The 27,452-nt window shown below is 37.1% G+C and overlaps 1 protein-coding gene and 2 long non-coding RNA genes across 4 annotated transcripts; 1 reads left to right on the top strand and 2 right to left on the bottom strand.

Moving 5' to 3' along the window:
- Nucleotides 1-956: 956 nt before the first annotated feature.
- Nucleotides 957-7,482, bottom strand: LOC309497710. The gene is made up of 3 exons (XR_014205670.1): nt 6,759-7,482; nt 6,432-6,614; nt 957-1,940 (listed from the first exon to the last, which is right to left on the bottom strand). It is a non-coding gene; the product is annotated as an uncharacterized lncRNA (long non-coding RNA).
- A 2,509-nt stretch (nt 7,483-9,991) lies between these two features.
- LOC309511176 (uncharacterized protein) lies at nt 9,992-16,503 on the bottom strand. Of its 2 annotated transcripts, XM_082186288.1 has the most exons (11): nt 16,221-16,503; nt 16,038-16,139; nt 15,717-15,949; nt 15,453-15,631; nt 15,264-15,357; nt 14,808-15,158; nt 14,294-14,411; nt 11,885-11,976; nt 11,665-11,782; nt 11,409-11,513; nt 9,992-10,129 (listed from the first exon to the last, which is right to left on the bottom strand). In XM_082186288.1, the coding sequence occupies exons 1-7, from the start codon at nt 16,486-16,488 to the stop codon at nt 14,334-14,336; spliced, it is 1,305 nt and encodes a 434-aa protein (XP_082042414.1). In that variant the 5' UTR covers nt 16,489-16,503; the 3' UTR covers nt 9,992-10,129; nt 11,409-11,513; nt 11,665-11,782; nt 11,885-11,976; nt 14,294-14,333. The 2 variants fall into 2 exon arrangements, with proteins under 2 accessions (XP_082042414.1, XP_082042415.1); XM_082186289.1 differs by lacking the exon at nt 15,717-15,949 and having other exon boundaries at nt 15,453-15,513.
- Nucleotides 16,504-19,786: 3,283 nt separating this feature from the next.
- LOC309512818 lies at nt 19,787-26,992 on the top strand. The gene is made up of 8 exons (XR_014211196.1): nt 19,787-19,873; nt 20,073-20,589; nt 21,577-21,693; nt 21,776-21,942; nt 22,114-22,265; nt 23,449-23,513; nt 24,892-25,246; nt 25,355-26,992. It is a non-coding gene; the product is annotated as an uncharacterized lncRNA (long non-coding RNA).
- Nucleotides 26,993-27,452: the final 460 nt, after the last annotated feature.

The raw sequence follows: 27,452 nt of genomic DNA, 5'->3' as shown, positions 1-27,452 counted from the left end.
CACAGTCTCGTTTATATTGGGTTTAGGGTTAGGGTTAAAGAAAATCAACCTTGGAAATGATGGAACATAGGGCTGTGGGAACATAGACACGCTCCCGTGAGCATCTGCATTGACTTATCAAATGACTCTCTTTACTAATCAAAAAGAGAGTAATCAAATTAGGTGTCCAAATGTTACGTTCACAGGAAGTTCGCTCAACAGGCAATGTCCCTATTTGATCATCTAAGCCAGTATATGTGGGGTTTCCTCAGGCTTAACCCTAACCCTAACCTTCTCTGGTTTCCCTACAACAGTCCAAAAACATGCATCATAGTTCAATTGGAGACATAAACTGTCATTAGGTGTGAATGTGACCCCTGTTATAGACTGGCCATTCATCCAGGGTATTTCTCTACATGTGGCCCAAGATGTTGGGGAAGGCAAACCAGCCTCTGAAGTCTCATGCCTCTAAAGAGGATTAGTGGTCTGGAGAATGAGTGGATGGATTATATTGACAACTTAAAGTGATAGGTCATAAAGAAATTGTTTATTTCTTTTCTTAAACAGAGTAGATTTTTTTTCTCCCCATATTATTAAAGTCAAAGGGGGCTATCAACTGCTTGGTACGCAGAATCTTCAACATATCTTCTCTTATGTTTAACAGAAAAAAAACTCAACAACTTGAGGGTGAGTAAATGATGATAGAAGTTTCATTTTTGGGTGAATTATACTTTTAAGCAGTTTAAGAAACCTGATTTGAAGTGTAGTGTGTATATATTTGGCTAAAGGGCATTTAAGGGTGAGGAGAAAACATCATCCTGCACAAACATTCATTACAAAGCAATTTAAACTATGTGACCAGATTCACTAGAATGGATCATGTTTTAGTGTGGTTAATTTTGATTAACTTATATAATTTATAAAATAGTCTGTTGAGGGAATATATTTTTCACAATTAGATTACAGGTTTGAACAGGTTTGAACAGCTAAAAATAAAAATTAACATTACCCTTAGCATGGTTATAAGGAGCCACTAATGGTCTAACCTGTAAATGTATCCTTACTGGAAGAAATGCTATAGAAATCCTTTCAGATATTCTAAGAGATGACAGAAAATTAACATTTTCAATATACGGTAAGTAAATGAAGTTATTTAAGTTATTTTTTTTTTAAACTGATAGGGTTTTATGATTTAGAATAATATAAAATGCATCATATAACCAATGCAAACAAGTAATTGTTAACTAAGCTATTACTTTATTGTAGTTGTTATCAGCAAATAATGCATATGGATGATCCTACTAAAGGAAATTTTGCTAAAATAAATGAACAAACAGGAAAACAAAAATGTCATGATAGAGCATGCCCTGGGACTGTTTAGGCCTATTTTAAACAAAAAGAGTGAGTCAAACATTTCTTTAACTTTTTAATCCATGCAATAGTGCTTTTTGAACCATTCTTTACTCCAGAAGTGCAATCTACAATGTAGTACATTTTTATGCAGATAAAAAAAATTAAATACATTGGAAATCTCTGGAAAATCAGAAATGTGGATCTACGCTGTCTTCGTCAGCTGATTCGTAGGAATCTGTAGACATGCTTTCATAGTTGTCAGTCATCTTTTTAATCCATGCAATAGTGCTTTTTGAACCATTCTTTACTCCAGAAGTGCAATCTACAAATCTTGTAAATTTTTAGGCAGATACAAAAAATAAAAATACATTGGAAATCTCTGGAAAATCAGAAGTGTGGATCTACGCTGTCTTCGTCAGCTGATTCGTAGGAATCTGTAGACATGCTTTCATAGTCGTCACAGTCATCTTCTTCAAGGACATCCAAACTATCCCATCCAGTCACTAATCGGTGATATGCTTCCTTCACCCTTTGTTTTTCAGTCTTCAGATCATGCAGCTGCTTTCGAAGAAGACAGAGCAAGCCACAATATGCATCCTCTGACAGTCCTGATGGATAGGCAAAAAAAAAAAAAAAAAAAAAAATTAGGCATTATAAATATAGGTAATATAGGTAACATGAAACCAGGGGTGGATCTACAGGGTGGCAGCTGCCACCCATGGGATAAAGCCTTGCCACCCATGTTGCCACCCCATTTATAAGTCAGATAATATTTCTTAAAGGTGCATTATGCGATCCTGGTTGGTATAACCTCTTGTTGATATTTGAAATTATCATCAAACAAAACGGACGCTAACTAGCCCCTCCCTTCTCCTCATACTTTCCCCAAACCCCACCCCCACATCATTCTAGTCAGTTATTGACTGGAACAGTCTGTTATGTTTACTGCTTACGGGTCGAACTGTTTTTGCTCAGTTTGTTTGAGCTGCTTTTGTGGAGAATAGGCTGTCTGCAGAGACCTCGTTTCTCTACAGTGTGTTCAGGAGACAGCCAGCTAGCGGATCGTGAGATGTTGTTTGCGGTAGGTGAAAAAAAAATGTTTTGGCCTAAAAGACGCCTGACATCACTGATAGCACCTTTAAGTATATTTTGTGTTCATAGCCTACGTTGAAGACCAAGGAGACCCGCATCAAACAGAAATCTTAGAATCCCCTCCCCTTCACAATGGTTTCACCCATCATCAGCACAGCAGTGACCCCTGCGAAATTTTACAGTCTGCAGTACGCAGTGTCTCCATTGACGGTATATAATAAGTGTCTCGGAAAAGAGAGGCTGATAAGCAGTTAGCAGTGAGTTTAGAGGTAAGTTTTTCACCAAGTTGAAAAAGTCCATAAGCAGACAGTTAAGTAACCCTGCAACAACCACATTGTTACGTTATTTACATACGCAATACTTTCAAATTTTTCTATGATTGTCAGGTCTCTCAGATAAGGGTCTAACAACGTTAGTCTAGCTCTTTGGGTGTTAAACTAATTAACATTAAAAATAATGTTTGATTAAAAAGGTACTTTACTGAGTCTTTATGGAATTAGAGGGAAATGTTTGAACGTCATGGTTATCATTGCAACAATCCTGCATTATAATATTGTTTCAATCCAGATAACCTAAATCTACAGACCCTTTCCAAAAATTTGAATATCGTGGAAAAAGTTCATTTATTTCAGGAATAAAATGTGAAACTAATATATAGACTCATTGCATGCAAAATGAGATAGCCTATTTCAAGCCTTTTTTGTTGTAATTTTGATGAAACCTTTATTTGTTGTGATTTTGATGAAGCTTGTTAATTAATGATTACAGCTTGTGAAAACAACAAAATCGAAATGTCAGAAAATGATAATATTGCATGAAATCACACAGTAGTTACACAGTAATCTCATGCTCATTGAACCAGGTTTTGGTTATTTTGGCAGTGTGGGCAGGTGCAAGTCCTGCTGGAAAATGAACTCAGCATCTGCATAAAGCTTTTCTGCTGAAGGAAGCATAAAGCGTTCTAAATGTCCTGGAAGACGGCTGCGTTGACTGGTCATAAATCTAATCCTGATTTTGTGGTTTTCACAAGCTGTAAGCCATAATCATCAAAATTATAACAAATAAAGGCTTGGAATATCTCACTTTGCATGCAATGAGTCTATAATATTAGTTTCACATTTTAAGTTGAATTCCTGAAATAAATGAACTTTTTTAAATTTTTTGGAAAGGGTCTGTATTGATGGCTTATGTTTTATGACAAACGATAGTTTGCCTCAGGTAGATTACCCTTAAACCCTTAAAGGGTTTGCGTTAAACGCAGTTTGCGTTTGCGTTGCACCCTTAAAAGAATGCGTATCACTCCGTCCCACGGGCAGCTTTGGGGCTCTCTGATCATTGTTTGGTTCATCTTATACCGACCTACAGGCAGAAACTGAAATCAGCTAAACCTGTAATAAGGACTGTAAAAAGATGGACCAACGAAGCAGAGCAGGATCTACAGGCCTGCTTCGATTGCACTGATTGGACTGTTTTTGAAGCTGCAGCCACCGATCTGGATGAGCTCACAGATACTGTAACATCATATATCAGTTTCTGTGAGGATACATGCATTCCTACCAGGACATTCTTATCATTCACTAATGATAAACCATGGTTTACTGGGAAACTCAAACAGCTTCGTCATGCCAAAGAGGATGCTTACAGAAGTGGGGATAAAATCTTGTATAACCAGGCCAGAAACAGACTGACAAAGGAGATCAGAGTTGCTAAAAGAAGCTACTCTGAAAAGCTGAAAAACCAGTTTTCAGCCAACGACCCGGCATCAGTCTGGAGAGGCCTGAGGAACATCACCAACTACAAATCACCATCCCCCCGATCTGTGGAGAATCAACAACTGGCTGACACTCTCAATGCATTCTATTGCAGGTTTGAGAAGCCCAGATTCACACCTCACACCCGCTCTGATGTGCACTTCACACATCCACCATCACCTCCTGCAACCCCTCTCCTCCCCCCTTCTGCCATCCAACCTGAGCTTAAGGTCTGTGTGGAGGACGTGAGCCGAGTCTTCAAAAAACAGAAGACTAGGAAAGCTTCAGGCCCAGACGGCATCTCATCTGCTTGTCTAAAAGCCTGCGCTGACCAACTGGCCCCAGTCTTCACGCAGATCTTCAACAGATCATTGGAGCAGTGTGAAGTTCCCTGCTGCTTCAAACGCTCCACTATCATTCCGGTTCCCAAAAAACCTAAAATCACTGGACTTAATGACTACAGACCTGTCGCTCTCACGTCTGTGGTCATGAAGTCGTTTGAAAGACTGGTGTTGGCCTATCTGAAGGACATCACTGGACCCCTTCTGGATCCCTTTCAGTTTGCTTACAGAGCAAACAGGTCTGTGGATGATGCAGTCAACATGGGACTGCACTATATCCTGCAACATCTTGACAGACCTGGGACTTATGCACGGATCTTATTTGTGGACTTCAGTTCGGCCTTCAATACCATCATCCCTGATCTTCTCACAGCCAAACTGACTCAGCTCTCCATGCCATCCTCAATCTGTCAGTGGATCTCCAGCTTCCTGACAGACCGGCAGCAGCGAGTGAGACTGGGGAAGCTCACATCCAGGACCCTCACCATCAGCACTGGCGCCCCCCAAGGGTGCGTTCTCTCCCCACTGCTCTTCTCCCTGTACACTAATGACTGCACTTCTAAAGACCCCTCTGTCAAGCTCCTGAAATTTGCAGACGACACCACCGTCATCGGTCTCATCCAAAATGGTGACGAGTCTGCTTACAGACTGGGGGTTGAACAGCTGGCTGTCTGGTGCAGCTATAACAACCTTGAGCTGAACACGCTCAAAACAGTGGAGATGATTGTGGATTTCAGGAGAAAATCCCCAGCACTCCCCCCTCTCACCATCATGAACAGCACTGTGGAAGCAGTGGAGTCATTCAGGTTCCTGGGCTCTACCATCTCTCAGGACCTGAAGTGGGCAAATCACATTGACTCCATTGTGAAAAAGGCCCAGCAGAGACTGTACTTCCTTCGCCAGCTGAAGAAGTTCAATCTGCCACAGGAGCTGCTGATCCAGTTCTACTCAGCCGTCATTGAGTCTGTTTTAAGCACTTCCATCACTGTCTGGTTTGGTTCAGCTACCAAATCGGACATCAGGAGACTACAACGGACAGTCCGGACAGCAGAGAGGATTATTGGTGCCCCCCTGCCAACCCTCCAGGACCTGTACTCTTCCAGAGTGAGGAAGAGAGCAGGTAAAATCATCACAGACTCCACTCACCCTGGACACCCCCTGTTTGAACTGTTACCGTCAGGACGGCGACACAGATCACTGGCCACAAGAACATCCAGGCACAGGAACAGTTTCTTTCCACAGGCCATTTCCCTTCTGAACACTTAACATGCCCCCCAAGGCATATGCCTGCAAGTGCAATACTCCCACTGTCTAGTGCAATATTCTCTTAACTCAGGTGATATTTATATTTATATTATTCATACTACTCAAAATACTGTAAATATGTTCATAATCTGTAACATGCACTAGACTCCCACTGTCTAGTGTAATATTCTCTAACTCAGGTGATATTTATATTTATATTATTCATACTTCTCAAAATACTGTAAATATGTTCATAATCTGTAAATGTTTATTCAGACTAAACCCAACTGTGACCCCTTTTTTTTACTTTTTATACTATTTTTATTTTATTTTATTTTTTTATATATTTTATTCTTAGAATTTGTATTACTATGTTTCTTGTTGTATTTGTATTTGTATATGTGCACTGGAAGCTTCAGTACCAAGAAAAATTCCTTGTGGGTGCAAGCACACTTGGCAATAAAGCTCTTTCTGATTCTGATTCTGGTTCTGATTAACAAGACGACCCTAGGTTGCATTTTGGCGAGAGTTACCTTTTAAGAAGCAACTTAGCGATGTATATCAATACACTAAATTTGACATGCCTGTCAAAATTCTTAAGTAAACTCCAATGAGAGGTAAAATATTTATAATTTAATAATCAATGATTTCTGAGAAAACAAACACTTACTCTTAGTAGTGAGGCCATCTGACAACGCATCAGTCTGATCGTTTAGATCTTTGACACGTCTGGAGATGTGATCCCAGTGTCTCTTCATCTCCTCCACAAGTACAGCCTCTTCTTCCTCAAGTCTCTGTACTTGCATCAGCTTGTCAAATACCTTTTTTTTCATGGCCAGAGAAGCATCACCAACTGAAAATGAAAATGAAATTGATATGTAACAAAAAATAAAAGGTATGATACAAGTTTTTGCACGTTTATCAATTAAATAAATTGTTTACATAAATTAAAAGATTTAATCACGTCAATATAAACATTTCTTGATAATCTACTCACCCCAATGCCAACCAAAATGTTCATTTCTCTATTTCTTAAGTTTTTTAATAAAACATTTCAGGATTTTTCTCCCCATGATGGACTTCAACTAACCAGGGAAAACACAGACCAACTTCTGGCAAATGTAGATTTGCTCTGCAAGTTAGTCTGGCCAAGAGTCCATTTAAGCTCATTTCTAATCTTTCCAAATCTTGGCAATAATCTCAAAAGTTTAGGTGGCTTTACACAATGATGATCGCTCTGATTGGTTTTAGGTCTTTCCAATTACCCCCAGCGACATCCGTTGGTGAAGCGCAACAACTTTGAAATGCGTTATTATATTAAAATTGCAAACACATGAGGACAGTCTCAATGAAAGACCCACGACTGACAGAGGAACGTGCTATTACATTTCTCTCCTAAATGGTAGGAGATTAAATTAGATTTAATGGAGCATTTTAACTGTGACAAGATGATTGACAGGGCAGTTTATGTGACAGGATGTATATGAAAGATCCATCCAATAAAGATAACAAAGTAGTATGTCCCAAAGCTTGCCTACTCTTTTGCTACACATTCAAAAGTAAATACCTTTTATTCACAAAAAGAGTAAGTAGGCAAATTGGGACGCAGCATATGGCTTTACACAATGACGATCGCTCCGATTGGTTTTTGGTCTATTCAATTGCGCCCAGAGGCATTTGAGCAACGTCTGTTTGTGTTCTTTGAAAATGAGTTGTTAATGAAGATTTTCCAGACCCTATCTCAGTTACGACTGAGAAGGGTCTGGTTTTAACCAGGCTAGACTTCAACCACAACCAACATATTGAAGTCTAAATCAATGCAGTTTCAAAGGGCTCTACACAATAGGGTCTTTATCTAGCATTTATATACTCTTTAACCACAGTTGTTCATCTTGTGATGGTCTGCCAAGCATCCGGTTCAAAAAGGCAGGGAAGGGGCGAAAAATTCCATCTCATTCTCCTCCAAATTCAAAATTGTTGTCGGACATCTTTGATTTAGTTTATTATTACCATTTAAAAAAAACAAAACTCTTGTGACATTTCCAACATGACGACGTAATTTCCGGCACGTCGCAGACCAGCACAAGATGAACAATTGTGGTTAAAGTATATCAATGTATATATATATTTTTTAGAAAATGACCAATCGTTTAGCTAGATAAGACCCTATTCCTCAGCTGAGATTAGGGCTGGGCGATATGGACCACAACACTTCTAATATACATGCATTTGAAAAGCAGATTTCTCTAAATTTTCTCGGTTTGCTTTCAGCTTAGACATAACCAACTTTCTTTATGTAAACCTTGTGTGTATTTGAGAGTATTAGCAAAATAAGACTCGAAAGATAACTTAGTCCAAAAGTAACCAGGCGCTGTTAAATAGGCTTCAGTGCATGTGCGCTTCAGGTGTTCGTGCTCAGTAAAGCGCATGTTAGAACAGCCCATCAGCAGTGAATGACACGTATAACTGGGAAGGCTTTAAAGCACATGGAAATAATGAACTTTTGTGAACTCACTAAACTGCAGTGTCCCGTTCCTCTGCGTTAACATTCGATGCAAGTATGTGTCGCGCTGTACCCTAGGCTGTTGAGTAGGGCTGTACTGTCCCAGTCGATTAGTCGATTAATTGGTCGATACGTTCTGGTTCGACCAAAATTCTGATTGGTCGATTTTTTTGCCGCGTTTATTTCATCATTTTTGCTGTGCTGAGGCGCGCTCATTTCATCAGGTGGAAAGCACTAACTGCTAATGGGGGTGTTTTCAGAGTACCCTTGTTTCACTGTAACAGTCTGTCTTCAGAACACCCCCCTTGTTTTCACCTTTTTTGGATTACCCCAACCCAAGAGAGAGCGATAACTATAGAAGGTTTGATGCTGAATATTATTTATTTAATTGTGAGAGCGTTTAATAGTCAGTCCTCTTCTAACATGTCAACAACAAAGAAATCGACAGTGTGGCAGCATTTTGTTAAAATTGATAACAGGAAAAAGGTCGAATGCAAAGTTTGCAAGCAACAGTTTTCCACAGCTCGACGACAAACATGACATGACATATCATCTAAAAGTGGTAAGCTCACTTGTCTGCGTTAGCTTGCCCTGTCTGTTTTGAGTAGGCTATATGAACATATCAGAATTTGCATATTTCAATGTTTTAGTGTGATAACCTAACTTTTTTTTTTTTTTTTGGAGCCTAATGCGTAATTGCGCTGTGCTGTTGGTTGTGTTAGTTTTGAGCCTAGGATGCTTTTTTTTCAGTTATGCACTTTATTTCGTTTCTGCTCTTGATCTGGTTTGTTTAATAAATATTCTTTTTTTTATTAAAGTGGACGTGCCTTTTGTGTTTATTAAGAGTAAAAGCTTTAAGTTAATAGTCTATTCGTGTCTCAGCTGCGAAGCTGAGCTCATGTTCAGCCTCGCTCGGTGCGAGGACATGCACGGTGAAATGATAGTGTCTGACAGTTATAACTTATTATTATAACATATGACAAATAATTGTCTAAATTATGTTGCATATTCCTCAACAGTTCTTGTGATGATATCACTAGTTGACAACATAGTACTATTTTCGGAAATCGTAGGCTATGATATTGCGCAGGTGCACGTGATCACGCTGTCAGAGCCGACAGACTCGAGTGTCAGACTCATTTCAGTGCAAAATAATTAGGTCAAAAAACGATTTAATATACTGCAAATAGCCTACTAGTTTTTTTTATGTTTATTTATAATTCATTTAGGCGGACAACAAGGCTACCAAGTACTGCGCACAGTGCGCATCTAATTAATTTAACGTTTAATTTTTAGTCGATTTTAGTCGAAAATTTCAGGACTTCAGTCGACCAAGATTTTCTTTGGTTGAGTACAGCCCTACTGTTGAGACACACTCTACATAAGCAGTCAGCAGCTTGCTTGGAGCAATGATCACAGTGCAAATTTGAACTATATCGAGATATATGCGATATGGTCGAATTTTGTATCGCATTTTAAAATATATCGATATATAAAATATATCGATATATTTTAAAATGCGATAATATTGACCAGCCCTATAGCTGATATTCTACAAAGCCCTTTGAAACTGAATTGATTTTGACATCAACATATTGGTTGCAGTTGAAGTCCATTGTGTTGAGAAAAATCCTGAAATGTTTTTCTAAAAAAATATATATATATTTTACACTGAAGAAAGAGAGACATTGACATCTTGGATGGCACTGAGGGGAGTAAATGCGTTTCTGCAGCAAGCAAGTCATCTGCAGAATTCAAAGCTTTGGTACTTGTTGTAATAGAATTGTACTTGGATATTGCATCGGATAACTTCTTCTTCTCTTCGACAATCCTCCGTCGGACTTTGTGCCGCTGCTTGTTGCGATCTGGGTTATATAAAAAAAGGTGATTAAAACAGACCATTTAAAAGAAATTAGGATTATCCAAATAAGAAACAACAGATTAGGGGTGTGACGAGACACCTATCTCACGAGATGAGACGCAATGGGTTCACGAGAACGAGGAAAGATTTTTGCACAATATTTTATTCAAATCCTCAATGGTCAGGCCAAATCATGACTTGAAAAATTTGAATTGTTTTACTGATAATCTTCTAATGAATGTCATTTCAGTACTACTTCATTGGAGTATGAATTATCAAATGCTTACAGACAATTATATACAAGCACTTTAAAAGGTTTTGCCAAACTCAACTGACTGGTTTTTCTCCTATATTATTTAAGTCTCTTCAGACCTTACTGTACATGAAAACATAAAAATAAAAACAGCATTAACTAATAATAAAAATACAATTTTCTTAGTCTTATTAAAGGAATAGTTCACCTCAAAATCAAAAACTGTGTCATCATTTACTCACCCTCAAGTTGTTTTAAACCTGTATGAATTTCTTTCTTCTGCTGAACACAAAGAAAGATATTTTGAAGAATGCCGGTAACCAGACAGTTCATGGACCCCATTGACTTCCATAGTAGGAAAAAAAATACTATGGGAAGTCAATGGGACCCAAGTTACCAACATTATTCAAAATATCGTTGTGTTCAGCAGAAGAAAAATTCATTCAGGTTTGAAACAACTTGAGGGTCAGTAAATGATGACACAATTTTACATTTTTTTGGAAAAAATAAATTCAACTATAATCCAAGTACTCTCTCAGTTTTGAAGTGCAAACAAACCAAAAACAGAGACCAGAGTCACAGTACAGAGATATAAGTTTGATATTAGGTTATTGTATGCAGCTTAAATTGCACACATTAGAAAGAGCTCTTGTTTTACTTTCACTTTCAAATTCACGATTGCACGTACTATGTACCCGGAGCAGCGGTGCTGAACACGTGTTCTACAATACAATACATGCAGGCTCTTTTATGCAACAAATCCGTCGCAATCTTCACGCAATCAGTGAAATGTGATTCCTGTTACACTATTAGCAACTGCAACTCATGTTGGATGAGCAGAGCAGACTTTACAATAGTTTACAATGGTTATATTTATTTTTTTAACAGCAAAACATCAGTGGAGGCATGTAATGGGAATGTAACTGTGACATTCTATGCTAATTTCATCTTGTCACATTTTAGTCAAGCAAGATATTGTAGCAAGAGATCTCGACACACCCCTACAGCATATATAGAGCATTTTATTTACCTGTTAGCCGATACAAATCTCTCTTTTTCTGCTGAATGCCTAAATACAACCCTTCAATCTGATGCTGCAACCCCACTGGATCGTCGGTTCTACTGCCATCGGGAACTGTTTAAAATAGCATATCAGATTACTGAATCAGGACATTAAGCAAGAAAAGTATTTTAAGATTTTACTTCAAATAAATTATTAAAAACTATGATATTTACTTAATATAAAAACTGTAAAAATATGGAAAAACAAAAAATTGAGAATGCACCTTGAGTTGCCCATTGCTTAACATCGCACACTCATTGCTGCAGCTCTATTTTGGACTTAGCCAGGACTGCCTGAACCGCCTCGACATCTTCCTTGGCTTCCTTCATCTTTTGCCCAGTCTTAAACATAGATGAGATTAAACATTTAACTGAATATGACTGTTTAAAAATAAATTAATAGTAAATGTATGGCTTAAAACAACTGTTTTAAATGCGTGGTACCTTGATATACCGCTTAGACAAGTAAATGTGAAGGTTCTTCCTCTTTCTCTCATTCCATCCTTTAGCATGAAGGGTGATCATGTCCACTCGTGCTAAACAAAAACAAAAAACAAACACACACAAACATATATCAGGGTATATGCAGGAATCATAGAGATGAATTTACTACCTTTTACTACCTTTTTTACCACCTCCACAATATTTTTTACTACCATCACGACATCAAGCAGCAGCCCTTTTTTTGGGGGTGTGGTGGGGTGGGCGGGGTATGTAAAGCACCACTTACTACTTACTATAAGGTATAAGTGTGACACTGTCACACCCATCATACATATTAGGTACACTAATGTTTAATTGTTATCATTAAGTAGGCCTATTGTCATTGTCAATTATGTTTTTTTTTGTAGTGTCGAGTTGAGTTTCAGTTGTCCTTATCTTAACCCTAGCCCTTGAGTTATCCTAACCATAGCCCTTAGCCCTAATAAGGTGAATAATAACCTTGGCACTTTGTCATTGCTATCAACTCCGACTCACTCAGGGCTCGACATTAAGCCTTTTCATGTGCTTGTCCTCTGGACAAGTAAATCTGTCATTCACTTGTCCGAGTAAAAAAGTTGCTTGTCCGGAATGTTTTTGGTGTGTGTGTGCTGTAAATATAATTTATTCTGAAGAAATATCCCCATCTGTGTTAAATCAGCTCTGATATATTTAAATCTGCATATTGTCATATCTGCACCTTTAAAGGCAACGGCACCAGTAGTTTAAGGAATGTACAACTGCATTAAATAATGTTATGAATATGAGATCGTTTAAAATATTTTTGAATATACAAATAAGAAACGTTGGAAAGAATTATACTTTTAAACATGAAAGTAAACCGCCAGTAGGAGGCGTCAGGCGACCGTCTTAATGAGCAAGTCATTGAGTCATTCATTCAAACGATTCGTTCAAACAACTGATTCATTCAAGAATGAGACATGTTTATGAATGGGACATTGAATCTTTGACTCAGCCAATTCGTTCAAAACGCTGAATCATTCAGTAATGAAACATGGTTAAGTGTTGCTGTGAGATGCGTTACGGTTCTGCTGTGATCTTTGTTTGGAACTATTTTTGCTGCTGAAACAGAACAAAAACAGTCAATATTGTGTCTAAAATGTAAGTAACTTAATTTGAACTGTTTATTGAACTGTTGTATCAAAAGCAATGTCACATTTTCAGTCGTGATGGTACTCAAGAAAACAGCACTCGTCGTGTGAGGTTGCTAAACTGTATCATATGTTAAAAATATTAAAACACATTTTGAATTTTGGCACTGGCAGTAACGTTATGTTGTTAACTGAGTTTAAACTGAGTTTACATTTGTTTGGATTTCTCCTCGAGAGGCTGCGCGAGCCTCAACAGCGCAACCTTGTTACCGTCAGTAGCCTAATACATCCACTATCGATTGCAACTTACAATTAATATAAATACAATCAGAATCATTCTCTCATTTTAGTGATTCCCTAGTTATTTATACATTTTTTTTTTATTGACGTTTAATTAGGCTACTTGTCCGGTCGGGCAAGTAAAATTCTCTTTTACTTGTCCCTTCAAAAAATCCACTTGTCCCGGACAAGCGTTAATGTCGAGCCCGTCAGGTCCTGTTAGCACCGTATATATATTTTTTAATTATGCTAGATGAAGTTAAAATATGGAGACACAAATATTAAGTAAAAAAATGGAAACTCATATATTGAGGTGGTGATGAAAAATTTACTACCAAGTCAAATTGCGTTTGTTACCTTTTACTACCTTTCAAGGGCCTTAATTTTGGTAGATTATTTTTACTACTTTTACTACCTTTTACTACCGCGTGGACACCCTGATATATACATACACATATATATACACACATATATATATATATATATATATATATTTTTTTTTTTTATGTCTATTCACTGCACATTGATATTCCAAGATTAAAGGAATTGTCCATTTCAAAATTAAAATTCTGTCAAGATTCATCCTCAATTGGTATGGAAGTTGTTCACCCTGAATTATTTATACAAGAGAACACAACATATATTTTGAAGAATGTTGGTAACCACGCAGGTGATGGACCCGATTGACTTCCATAGTAGGAAAAAAAATACTATGGAAGTCAACAGGGTCAATCAATGTTGAAAAAAATATTATTTTGAATGAACTATGTGATTTACGAAAAGCTAAACAACTAATATGAGCACAAATATAAATTTAAATAATAATAATTAACTGAACAATTCCAATAGGGTCCTCACACCATTGCTGCTCAGGCCCTAAATCAGGCATCATTTTCATTTTTAAATTTGATTATGAAATTTTAGATTATTTTGTCTAAATCTATGGACTACAAAAATACAAGGCTGTGTACATGACACTTACCAGCCTTACTCATATATTTTGTTGTAAGAGCAACACGTGATTAAAAACTGTTAACTTGCTCCACTTCTTCACCAATAGTAGTGCCTGCTCCCGTTTGATTTTTACCACTCCACTGAACCTATAAAACAAACCGGCACAATTTTACAGACAAATCAAGTTTAAAGTGAAAATGAGTATGCAGAAAAATATATTTATATATAAATATAACAAATTATAATTGTTACCTTTAACAATAATAATTAAGACCTTTAACAATTTCATGTTATTTAAAACAATCGATCAACGATTACCTTTACACAACTGCGGGTAAAAAATAAATAAAAATCCTGTACACGGTCAATACTTGCACAACTGTTATTAAAGTTTAGATCCCATGACCATCATGAATGTAGGTATATTACTGTGATGAAGGTCATGGGACCAAAACGTTGTTAATGGGCTATTCTGATACATGTGCAAGTACTGATAATGTGCAGGAATTTTTTTTTTTTTAAGTCATTTAAAACAGAGTTACCTCACAGCTAGTAGAGTGTCCCTTTGCGTGCATAACAGAAAGAAAAGGCTTCATCTCTGTTAACGGCTGCAGACGTGGAACTGCCTGTGCAACTTTTTGCAAATAGGGCCAATATCGACACATAATGTCTGTGCAGAAGAATCTGCAGTTGGTTTTTGTAGCCACTTCATTTTGCAAAAACATTGGATAGGCAAATATTTCCCCCCTCTTCATGTTGAGTCCTTTAAGCAAAATGTTGTGTCCGCACACTGCCACCTCCAACCCTTCCTCATCCAATTTATTGCTTGACTTTTTTGAGGTCTCCCTGGCAGCAGCCCATGTTGACTGTCCACATGTGCCTCTCCCTTTTACCTGCAAGACAGTAATAATCATAATAATAAACAACATTATCAGTAAAGATGTATAACATATATACAGTTAAACAACAAAAATACTAATAAAATGATGGAAACATACAGGGTTGGTGTTTTGCTGAATGAAATCAACAAATGCTGCCACATCTTCATCCTTGGCAATGAAAATACCTTCGTAGAAAGGCTGCTCCTCTACTCTATATTAATTACAGTGGAACAAATTGGATTAGAGGGCCAATATACACTAAACATGTATAGAAATATTCCTTTAATATATTAGTTATGCTATTACTCTTTGGCTTTGTTAAACCGGTATAGTTTACGGTTTCCATCTGCAGACACAGCAACTGCATCTGGGACACATGCAGGGCACAAGAAATGATCGACTCCACTGAGCTTCTCTTTCTCATGACGACAATAAGTCCATTCCAAAAATGCTTTTTGGAATGTTTTGCCACAAATAGTATCAATCTAGCAGTGAAAAAAAAAAAACTAAAATTAATTGGGGATAAGGAAAAGTTCATTAACAAAATTAATTGTAATTTTTTAAAAGAACCCGTCCAAATGTCCGTGACCTATTCTCTAACATGTTCACAAAGGCTTGTCTTGAGAGGCCTGGTGCAGTGACTTTGAACTGCTCAAAAGATGTAAATAGGTCAATCTGATATATAGTTTGAAATGCAAAAGAGCCTGGCCAGTAACCACTTTGGATAAGGTCCTGCAGCTCAGCTGTCCATGTTTTGTGGCATGTAATGCAGCGCCAAACAGGCAAAGAGAGGTCATAGCGACCTACATTACAGTCCAAATAAGTTAGTGACAAGCCTGAATATCAAAAATTTTGGATTGAGTAAATACTTTGGTTTTAAGGAGTACATACCATTTATGTTGATGAGATGTACTAATCGGCCAGCACTTACAGACATGTTTTGAGCCACACAACTGCAAATGTTTTGCGGTTGTTGGATGGGTAACAAACATGCTAAAGAAAAGAAAAGAAAAGAACATAACTAACATATGACTTAGATTTTTAGACAACACATCTTAAAAATGTTTTACTTACCTTGCTCACATAATGTGTGTTGGCCATTGATGTTCTTTATGACATTTGATGGAGGAATAGGTTTAAAAAAAAAATCTAAAAAACACTCCCTGTTATGCAAAACAAGGTACTGGTGGGTTGACACATCACAGTTGTCGCAGTAATGTGGTTTTGGCAAACAGTCCTTGCACCTTATCACTGCTGCATTCACTCTGCAGTGATCACAAGATACGGAAAATACCCTGTCCGAGGCAAGCGAGCCGTCCAAGAGCTTTTGTCTTGCTTCCATCCAATGGTTTTCAGACACTATTTTTCTTACTGTCTAGTTGTGAGATGCAGACATACTTTTCTCTGAGATAAGTGCATCATGGAGCTGATGTAACTGTATATCTTAAAAGCCAAAAGTCATATAAAAAACAAAGTCATTATCTATTATAATTTATCAAAACACAGATAATGGTTTAAAAAAAAAATCTTGACAAGATGGAAGACTTTTGTTACTTACCAATAGCACACTGTGCATTGATGCGTGTATCTGAACAATCCTCATTCATAGACTCAGAGTCAGCAGCACTTGAATTTACTAGAATATATTTTTTTTTAAATCAGTAAACCCATTATTGTATTTTTGATTGGCTCTTTTATAAACTACTAAATGGACACAATCGGCTTACCAGGATCAATCAAAGTTTGGTTGCTTGTTGATGCATGGACCACTGAAGCTCTGGATTTACCTGTAACGTACCAGTGTAAAAGTGATAAGCCTCTATACGATTTTTGAAAACAGAAACATTAAGAGAAAATAAACATGATATTATCACTTACCTCCTTTTCCTTGTTTGGCTTCTCTTTTTGTATACACCAAATGACCACTTTTGTCTCTTTTTTTCCATCTGATCCTTGGAACGTCTTTCTTTTTTTTTTTAGGTCGTGATTTAAGAGCAGTATCCTCCTAGCCATAATGATATATGTTATCAGAATAAAATGCTACAAAACGAACAGTATCAATACTTACAGACATTTCAAGAGACAATTTACTTCCTGCAACTCCTGCAAATCAGACATTATTTCATCGATGTCGAGTTCAAATTCCTTTTCCATGTCTTCTGCAGATGGATCAGAGAAATTATTGGTGGCCATTATTACAGAATGGTTTTCAGGTTTACAGATGGTTATTTACAGGTATAGGCCTGTAAATTCACAGCCAGGCAGCGGGTCTTCTTCTTTGTTTAAATTGCAGTTGTCAAACAACTTTTAAGTGTGCATTACCGCCACCTTCTGATATGGAGTGTGGATCACATTCGCCGTTGCTCACTACTCTATAAATAAATAAATAAATATATAACCCCATAAATATCTAAAGCATTTACGATGCTGATCGTAGCCTGATCAGTCTGTGAATGTTCAATGTAAGACTATTTATATTTGCTTACATTCACTGATAACAAAAATAATAAAACGTTATCAATTAGCCTAAATGTGAGCAGTCCCCTCTATATGTAGCCTATATGTTAAATTCAAAAGAATATGTATGTATATAATATAGATATGATTATGGGGTCAACGTACTATTTTTTTTACCAGGGTTAATTGAAGCTCAGCTGGGTGTCCTCATGCTCACTAACGTTAACTTGCTGTAGTACGTTTCACGGAGTAGTCTACATAAAACAATCACCTGACTGAAACGTAGCCTTGGCTACATACATATCGTAAGGTTCTGGCAAAACTTGTTAAAGCGAGTGATTATGTACATTCACTGAATGAATATTATGAAAATAAAATATATATTTCTCGCTAGAAATGTAATCAAAACTTATTTTTATCCAGAATCTAACTCAAAATATTGTTTTTTTTTCACTAAAAATGATAGAAATGTCCGCCATGTTATTTTGTTCTCGCGACCGGAATCTTGAAAGTCACGTGACTTGGACATAGTGCCTCTAGTGGACGTTTCACACAGAAAGTGCAGGGAAATGTACTTTCAGGTACGTATTTCAGGGTTTGCAAAAAAGTACCCAGGTCTCTTTAGCGACTCCAATAGGATGTTTGAGCATTGAGCAATAACTTTACGTACCGAGTGGTACATATTTGTGGCGCTGCAATAAAGTGTTAATAAAACAAATCACCTGACTGAAACGTATCGTTCTGGCAAAACTTGTTAATGCGTTTGATATCTTATTAAATCATACTAGTGTGAGACATAGTGAGACACATAGCAAAGGTATAATATTTTTTGGCTGGCTGTTCGCGAATAGTTTGCCAACAAGTTTTGTGCGGTTTGGTACGTAATCAACACGGTCATGATTGCGCGATTCCCTGCCGTTTAATTTACACAAAACACATGAAAACTAAAACATGCAAAAGCATTTTAATTATGAATTGTTCCTTTTGCGAGGCAATACCATACTATTTCGGTAAGTTACCTCAGGGAAGTGCGATCCAATGTGCTCGTCGGACGTCTATCCTCAGTCTGGCATGCTTGGCACCTCAAAGGCGTGGAAATAATTCCTAATTTATATTAAAATAAGTGTATGCTGAACATCATTTATTAATATTGTCGCCTTTATAAGCTTATAGACAAGCATCTGGAACGGGGGAAATGTATGCCAAGCTTAAATGTATGTATAGTGCCTCTAGTGGACGTTTCACCCGGAAAGTGCAGGGAAATGTACTTTCAGGTACGTATTTCAGGGTTTGCAAAAAAGTACCCAGAGTAACGTATTTCCAATGAGCCTGGGTTGAAAAATAACCTGCAGGAAACGTTCTGGGAAAGTTCTCTTTAGGTTATTAAATAACAACCTGCAGGGAACCTTCCCAGAACGTTCTCTTTAGGTTATAAAATTAAACCTAAAAATAACCTGCAGGGAACGTTCTGGAAAGGTTCTCTTTAGGTTATTAAATAAAACCTATAAATAACCTGCAGGGAACGTTCTGTGAAGGTTCTCTTTAGGTTATTAAATAACAACCTGCAGGGAACGTTCTCAGAACGTTCTCTTTAGGTTATAAAAATTAAACCTAAAAATAACCTACAAAGAACGTTCCTAGAATGTTCTTATTTGGTTCCCCAAAAAATAACCAAATGGGAACCATATGGGAACATTAGGGGAACGTTCTGTGTTTGCTGGGACGAATGTTCAGTAGTGACTGGAGGTCATAGACCAGGCGTGTGCAGCAATTTGAAGTCCAGGTTAACATCCATAAATAGATCCATAAAAATAAACACGAGAGAGACCGACGGCCAGCCGAACATACAGGCGCAATCTACAGCGCAACCTTGTTACCGTCAGTAATACATCCACTATCGATCGCAACTTACAATAAATATAATACAATCAAAATCACTCTCTCATTTTAGTGATTCCCTAGTTATTTTAATTTTTTTTGTTATTGACGTTTAATCAGGCTACTTGTCCGGTCGGGCAAGTAAAATTCTCTTTTACTTGTCCATAAATGTTAGTTTTGAGGTTGTGAACATGCAGGTAATGTGTCAATCGAATATAAACCTTGTAAACAGACTGTTTGCAAGCTTTAAAGTCAAGTTAGACATGTTTCCACGTGCTAGTCTACAGGGCTTTCTGTATGTTTATCTGCTAACAGGAGCTTGAGATCTGTGTGCTGTGTGGAGGAGACTGCATGTAACAGAGCCTTGTGTATATTTTTGTTGATTTGTAGAGGTATGTGTATCATGTTCATTATTATTCATTTGGCATATTTACATTGGCTGTATTAAGAATGTAAAAGAAATTCATGTCAATTACATTGAGCATTTTAAAATTTAATTCTTTTTCACATTTTTATTTAAAAGTATTTTTGCTGATAATACTAAAGATGAATTAAAGTCGTCTGTTTTATCAGTCGTGTATGTATGTGCAGTCTGCGCTAGGCCAGCTGAGAGAAGGAGCTTGAGATCTGTGTGCTGTGTGGAGGAGACTGCATGTAACAGAGCCTTGTGTATATTTTTGTTGATTTGTACAGACAAATCCATCGTTCTGCATTCATTAAAAGAGCAACCAGCAGTTGGTCGTGGTCCGGGTCCTTTCTTCACCCATTACAACAAGAATTACAATCGGGGTTAAGGGGTCGTGTTCATTTCACGCATTTCTGTGAGATCAGGTTGTTTTATTATGTTTACTGTGTTTACTACCTTGGCCAGGGCTCACTTGTAAATGAGATATCTTATCTCAATGTGATTTTCTTCCCTGGTATAATAAAGGTATAATAAAATAAAATCAGAAGCGTTGGAAAATAAGCAGAGAACAGGATGAACCCAAAGTAATGGATGAGGAGATGCTACAACAAGCAATTGTTGAACAGGGACTTCAAGGACAATCTGGACAAAAAACTTTAGCCCAGCCCGAGGGGGTGTATCAGCTGCGGTTGGACTTCAGAAGTAAGAACCGTAATTAAATTTCATTTTAACGTAAAATTAAACATTTTTGATTGATTTTTTATTTTATTCTGGGTGAATCTCATGAAAACTTTCCTGGGACAGATTTCACCCCCAAAATCAAGAGAAAAATAAGAATATATTTTGAATTATTGAAAAAGTGAAACCCACTTTATTTATTTATTTAGACATTATTTTCATGACAAGTAAAATACATCCACCCTCTCACACAGATAATGTTTTTTAATCAGTGTTAAAGGGACAGTTCACGCAAAAAATAAAAATTCTGTCATCATTTACTCACCCTCATGTCGTTTCAAACCCAAAAGAGTTTTGTTCATGTTCGAAACACAAATGAAGATCTTTTTGATGAAATCTGAGCGATTTCTGTCCCTCCATTGACAGTCTACGCAACTAGGCCTACCACTTTGACACTTTAAAAAGTTCATAAAGATATTGTAAAACTAATCCATATGAATTGAGCGGTTTAGTCCAATACATTTTCTGAACAGACACGATCGCATTATATGATGAACAAATTTAATTTAGGCTTTCATTCACATATAAACATTTATTAACTCGCACATCAGTTGTGGTAAACTGAAGCTCAAGCTTGTTCGCTTGAAATGCAAAAACCACTGAGGTACATTCTCGTATTACGCAGCACGTGTGAGCTTCAGCAAGAACCAATGAGGTTCATTCTCATGCTCTGTGAACTTTTTGAAACATTAAAGTGATAGTTGCGTAGCTGTCAAAGTAGGGACAGAAATCTCTCAGATTTCATCAAAAAGGTCTTCATGTGTGTTTCGAACATGAACGGTTTGGAACGACATGAAGGTGAGTAATTAATGACAGGATTTTTATTTGATTTCATTCATTTTCATTATCATGATTGGTATAATTTCAATAACAGTTCATTGTAAAAAAAATAGCATATATTTATTTATTTATTGAAAAATATAATTAATATAATATTTATGTTTTTTGTAGACATCCTAAAGATTTTCCACCTGTGGCATTTCCCCTCTCTAACAACTCTTCAGCTGGATAATAATGTTATTGAGAGGATTGAAGGGTTAGAAAACCTTACTAATCTGATCTGGCTGGGTGAGTACAGACTGTCCGACTGATATCAAAAACATATCCGGAGTATCTCCAAATACTAACCCAGAATTCTTTTATTCCTTAGATTTGTCATTCAATAATATTTAAGTGATTGAAGGACTGGACTCTCTTGTGAAACTTCAGGACTTGAGTTTGTTCAACAACCGGATTTCTGTCATTGAAAATCTGGATGCGCTGCAGAACCTGAACATCCTCTCTATTGGAAACAATAGCATTGCTCAACTAGATAATGTAAGCCAACTATATTTTAGAGGATACATTTTTAGAAAATGTGGAATCCCAAAAGGATGAAAATGAGTCTGACTCCAAAATATGCAGCCATCCACTAATTAATTTCCAATATTCCAATTCATGAGTGTCACTCAAACATAAAGCTGAAGGAAATCATATCTGACCCTGCAGGTGCTGTACCTCAAACAGTTTAAGAATCTGCGCACTCTCAACCTTGCGGGAAATCCCATCTGTGATGAAGAGGACTTTAAGATATTTGTGACGGCAAAACTTCCAGACTTGGTCTATCTGGACTACAGACGGCTGGAGTGAGACATTAATAAGTCATTTCTCATATATCCGCAGCTGCATATAATTGCAGTTGCTTGGCTTTGTTTTTCAGCTGACCACTTGTGAGAGAGAAGTACACTAGCACACTTTTAAAAAGAGGAGCTATTATGGAAATATTATACTTTAGAATAAAATATTTAAGTGCAAACTGAATGTAATGTTTTCTGACATTTAATTGCAATTTAAATTAAAAAATTTAATCTATAATAAATGAAATTAGTTGAACTTTTAAACACACCAGTAATGTTTTTGTTAATTTGTTTCATTTGTTTATTTTTTATAAGGAACGTATATAAAAGCTACTTAAATGCCCTAATGGAACTAAGGCCTAATCCTGGCTTAATCTAAACCCTGTCTGTGAAACCAGGCATAGATCTATATGCAATTTCATAATTACTTCTATTTTCTTTTAAATATGGTTCAGGTTTACAAGCATTAAAACTCCTTAAAGTAAAGTTTTTGTTCTTTGCAGCGAGAACCTTTAAGTGATCAGCTCTTAAAATAACCATTATTTTTTCTTATAGTATAAAATACATTTTAAAATCTAAAGAACCTTTTTCCACTATAAAGAACCTTTTGTGGAATGGAAAGGTTGCGTGGATGTTAAAGTTTCTTCATGGAAGCATCGATGCCAAGAAAGAACCTTTATTTTTAAGAGTGTAAACTAAAATATACTTTAATGTAATTTCTATTGAAAAACGCATTTAAATATATTTGTAATTACAAACTTAATGATGAAGTTGCAATTTAGTACATTTAAAATAAATAAACTTAAAATGTCATATTGAACAACACACTTCAGTTTAAATTATAATCAAGTATTTTACATGAGCTTTAAAATGTTAGTCAACACAATTTAAAGCATGTACTTATTTAAAGCATGACCAATAAAAAGTTTTAAAATGTACTTCAAAGTAAAGTTTTCATTTTACATTATTGCAAAATGCACTTTTTAAAAGTTTACTTAAGAAACATTCATGAAAGTGAACTCTCATTAAGTGCATTCATGTTATATTATCTGCAAGTACAGTTTTGTAAAATATATGAGATTCGAATTACACATACAAGTGCACATTCAATACATTTAAACATGCTTCTTTTTCACAAGTGAGGGATTGCTAACATTTGTCCTGATGTTCTGTTCATAATTCATCATTTTTGTGCCTACATATAAAGCGTGAAACTGCCTTTGCAAAGTTTCAGTATGCTGTAGAAGAAGTGCAACACAACAACTACACAAGGTAACCAACATCACCATGCCATCCATCTCATTCAAGTACAAGAACACTGATCTTAAATGCTCAAGGTTTAATAAGTCAGATTTACTCTACAGTGTTTGAAACGCTGCACTGTATTAAAATCTTCTTTCTACTGGACATACAAACTTAAAGGTAGGGTAGGTAGGAATTTTATAAAAAACTTTTTTCCAAATTTGTTTAAACTTTCTATGTATATCAATACATAATTAAAATGTAAGTACTCTGAAAAAAAGAGTATAAAAATCGAGTGACTCCAGACCGTTTAATCTGCATTAAACACAGCTCATTATTTCCATTCGGGACGAAACAAAGGATTGGCTTAGGCGACTGTCACTCTCTCGCAACCATGGCAACCACCCTTTTGCCACACAGGATCTGCCTACTTGCGCGCACCCGTTTGATTTGAGGAATTCAAGAGGCACAGAACCTAGGAATAGCAAAACAATGGCAGAGAAAGAGCAATCAAAATTCACATTACCGGCATATGCAGTTAGCGAAGGCAAACAAGGCAAAAAAGGAAGACAGTACTAGAAAAGGTAATGAACAAAAAGTATTTGGATAAACAAAGAAATAAAACGCGTGTCAATATGCTCGGACCCTAGTTGCACGGCCTCTTGCACGACCTCCTCTGCTTCGCCCTCGACCCCGGACCTGTCCTCGAGCTGACGATGCGGTACTTGTCTCTGGAGTGTAGTCATCAGAGTCAACAATGCTTTCATTATGGAAACTCTTACATGCAGAACACCATATATGCTATGAATCTTACACGAAATTCATCTTCATCACAGTGTAACTGATGGTAATGGAAAAACGTGTATTGCAACCTGTTTTTAGCTTTGTCTTATAGATATAACTAGCTCGTTAGCGAATCAAAAAATATATATTTTAAACTTTACCAATATCAATATGCTAGCTTGATAGTGAGTACTAAAATACATCTTATTTGTTTATATTCATAATGATAAAGTTAGATTTTTTTATTACATGTGATTCTGACATGATGTCACTGCATGCACTGCGCTCCTCTCCGCTCGTCTCAGGTAATGCGTCTTCCAGTTCAGTGGTCGGAGTCGCGCGTTCATGTGTTTTGGGGGCGTGGCTTTGGAAGGAGCCCAGAAGGGAGGGGGTGGAGTGAATGGAAATAATGAGCTGTCTTTAAAACAGTCGTGAGAGGTCTACAGACACTCGATTTTTATACTTTCTTTTTCAGAGTATTTACATTTTAATTATGTATTGATATATAAATAAAGTTTAAACAAATTTGGAAAATAAGTTTTTTAGACAATTCCTACCTACCCTACCTTTAATATATATACTCTTCTTGACAGTAGTGAATAAATATTGCTTCCTTCTGTCGCAGGACACATTCGTGGAATACTTAAATGGACCTCAACTTTTCGACAGCATGTTTGCTGAGGATCCTGATGCAGAGAAACTGGCTCTCCTCCCAGGAATGAAAGCGCTGCTTAAGACATATCCTTGTTATGAATGGCAAAATATACAAATCAAAAACGAGACAACCTGTTTCTCACCAGTTGAACATCAAAACGCTCACAAATTAAATTCTGTTCTATTGCAGAAGAATGCGGAAATGCAACAGATCGCAGACACCGAGCTTCTTGAAGCTCACATCACTTCCTGCCATGAACAGGCTGACCAGTTCTCTTAAATCGACCGTCATGAGTCTTGAACTGCAACTGGTGGACCAACTGGAGGTCAGAATAAAAACACCTATATTGTTCATGTAATATTAATTACGGAGCATATCACCTAAACGAATGAAAGTTTCACAAATATATATATATATATTTTTTTTTTTAAAGGACATCTTCAAAGACTTTGAGAGGAACATCTCAGACATGGTTGAAAGGTTCATTGAATTTGTGCAAGGGATATATCCTTTATCCAACAAAGCTAAACAAAAATGCTTTTATTTTATGGGCAAGGCTTCTTTAACTCTGACACACATTCGCACTGTGTCAAGACCTGTGTCAAGACCATAGACAATAAGGATAATCCAACGCACTCCGGACCTACTTACCTAACCATCACTCTAACTATAACCTAACTAGTCTTCAGAGGGTACCGATTAAGAGATTACTCTCTCCCCCGGAATACCTCCAAAAACAACAAACTAAAATAATAAAGAAAAACAATAAACAGCAAACCGTCGTCAGGACTGGCGCTAGACACAGCCCTGCTGGCTTACTCTTTCTAACCGGAGAATAGGTAGGATCACCCCCAATCTGCTCCACAGAATCCAATTAGATCAATCAAATTAATCAATCAACCTAAAAAAAAAAAAAAACGGGACAAGATCCCGAACGAGCCCCCATTTATGTTAAGAACCCCTGTTTTTAAGATGCTCGTTGAGAAAGGGGTCAGCAACATAAAAGGAGACGCGAGGCAAAGAGCAATTTAAACATTTGTTATAAGACTAATAAATGATTGCACAAACTCACATCTCTCATTCCCCACTCTCCACATGTAAAAATAACACTTAAACTATACTAAAGTCAAAACATACTTAACAGAGACTAACAAATAGATCAAAAAAGAACATCAAATAGAACACAACTTGTCTTCAACGGCTGGCTGGGCATCATGACGTGCACGGGATTCACGGCTGCGTGACTCATTCTGTTTCACTTCTCTCATATACTCTAGCAGGAGCCATTAGAGCAATGGGACACAGGTGTGCACTGTGCAGGGGCGGAGCCTAACACTCAGAAGAGAAAAGAGTAATCAGAGCACAAAAGGATACGCACAAAATACAACACTCATAAGGCTTAGGCCGTAAAAATTTCCCCTCCTGGAGCAGGAGGCAATTGAGGCTCAGAAGATCAAAAACAAGGAGCTTCAACTACACAAGGTAACCAACATCACCATGCCATCCATCTCATTCAAGTACAAGAACGCTGATCTTAAATGCTCGAGGTTTAATAAGTCAGATTTACACTACAGTGTTTGAAACGCTGCACTGTATTAAAATCTTCTTTCTACTGGACATACAAACTTAATATATACTCTTCTTGACAGTAGTGAATAAATATTGCTTTCTTCTGTCACAGGACACATTCGTGGAGTTCTTAAATGGACCTCAACTTTTCGACAGCATGTTTGCTGAGGATCCTGATGCAGAGAAACTGGCTCTCCTCCCGGGAATGAAAGCGCTGCTTAAGACATATCCTTGTTATGAATGGCAAAATATACAAATCAAAAACGAGACAACCTGTTTCTCACCAGTTGAACATCAAAACGCTCACAAATTAAATTCTGTTCTATTGCTGAAGAATGCGGAAATGCAACAGATCGCAGACACCGAGCTTCTTGAAGCTCACATCACTTCCTGCCATGAACAGGCTGACCAGTTCTCTTAAATCGACCGTCATGAGTCTTGAACTGCAACTGGTGGACCAACTGGAGGTCAGAATAAAAACACCTATATTGTTAATGTAATATTAATTACGGAGCATATCACCTAAACCATTGGTTCCCAACAGGGGGGTCGCGGCCCACAAGGGGGCCTCAGCGAGCTCTGTGGGGGGTCGCGTCATATTTTGAAAAGTTTTGAGCAATTTGCATTAAATAAAAGTCCTTAACTTTTTTCTGTTCAAAATGTATATAATGAGCGAGTTCATCATGAATCCATTTTCCAAACCGTGTTTTTGTCTTATCCTGAATCACTATGGTACACCTATAATAAGTGATTACATTGGGACTATTTTTACGATCTTTGTTCGGATCGCTGCCGCTGCGGAGTAGTCCAGTACCTGCGTGACTCGTCATAGACACACACAGAGAGAGAAGTAGTTCCGGCTACAATGTTCTTCCGAAAGACGCATTATTCTGTTAATAAACGCAAGTTTATTATCGCTCGCTATAGCGCCACAAGCCTCAAAAATAAAGCCTCACATTGAT

Source organism: Leuciscus leuciscus (genome assembly GCF_965113295.1).
Source record: "Leuciscus leuciscus genome assembly, chromosome: 1".
NCBI classification, from domain to species: Eukaryota; Metazoa; Chordata; class Actinopteri; order Cypriniformes; family Leuciscidae; genus Leuciscus; species Leuciscus leuciscus.
The sequence above is the reverse complement of the archived record's forward strand: the minus strand, read 5'-3'. Positions and strand labels throughout refer to the sequence as shown.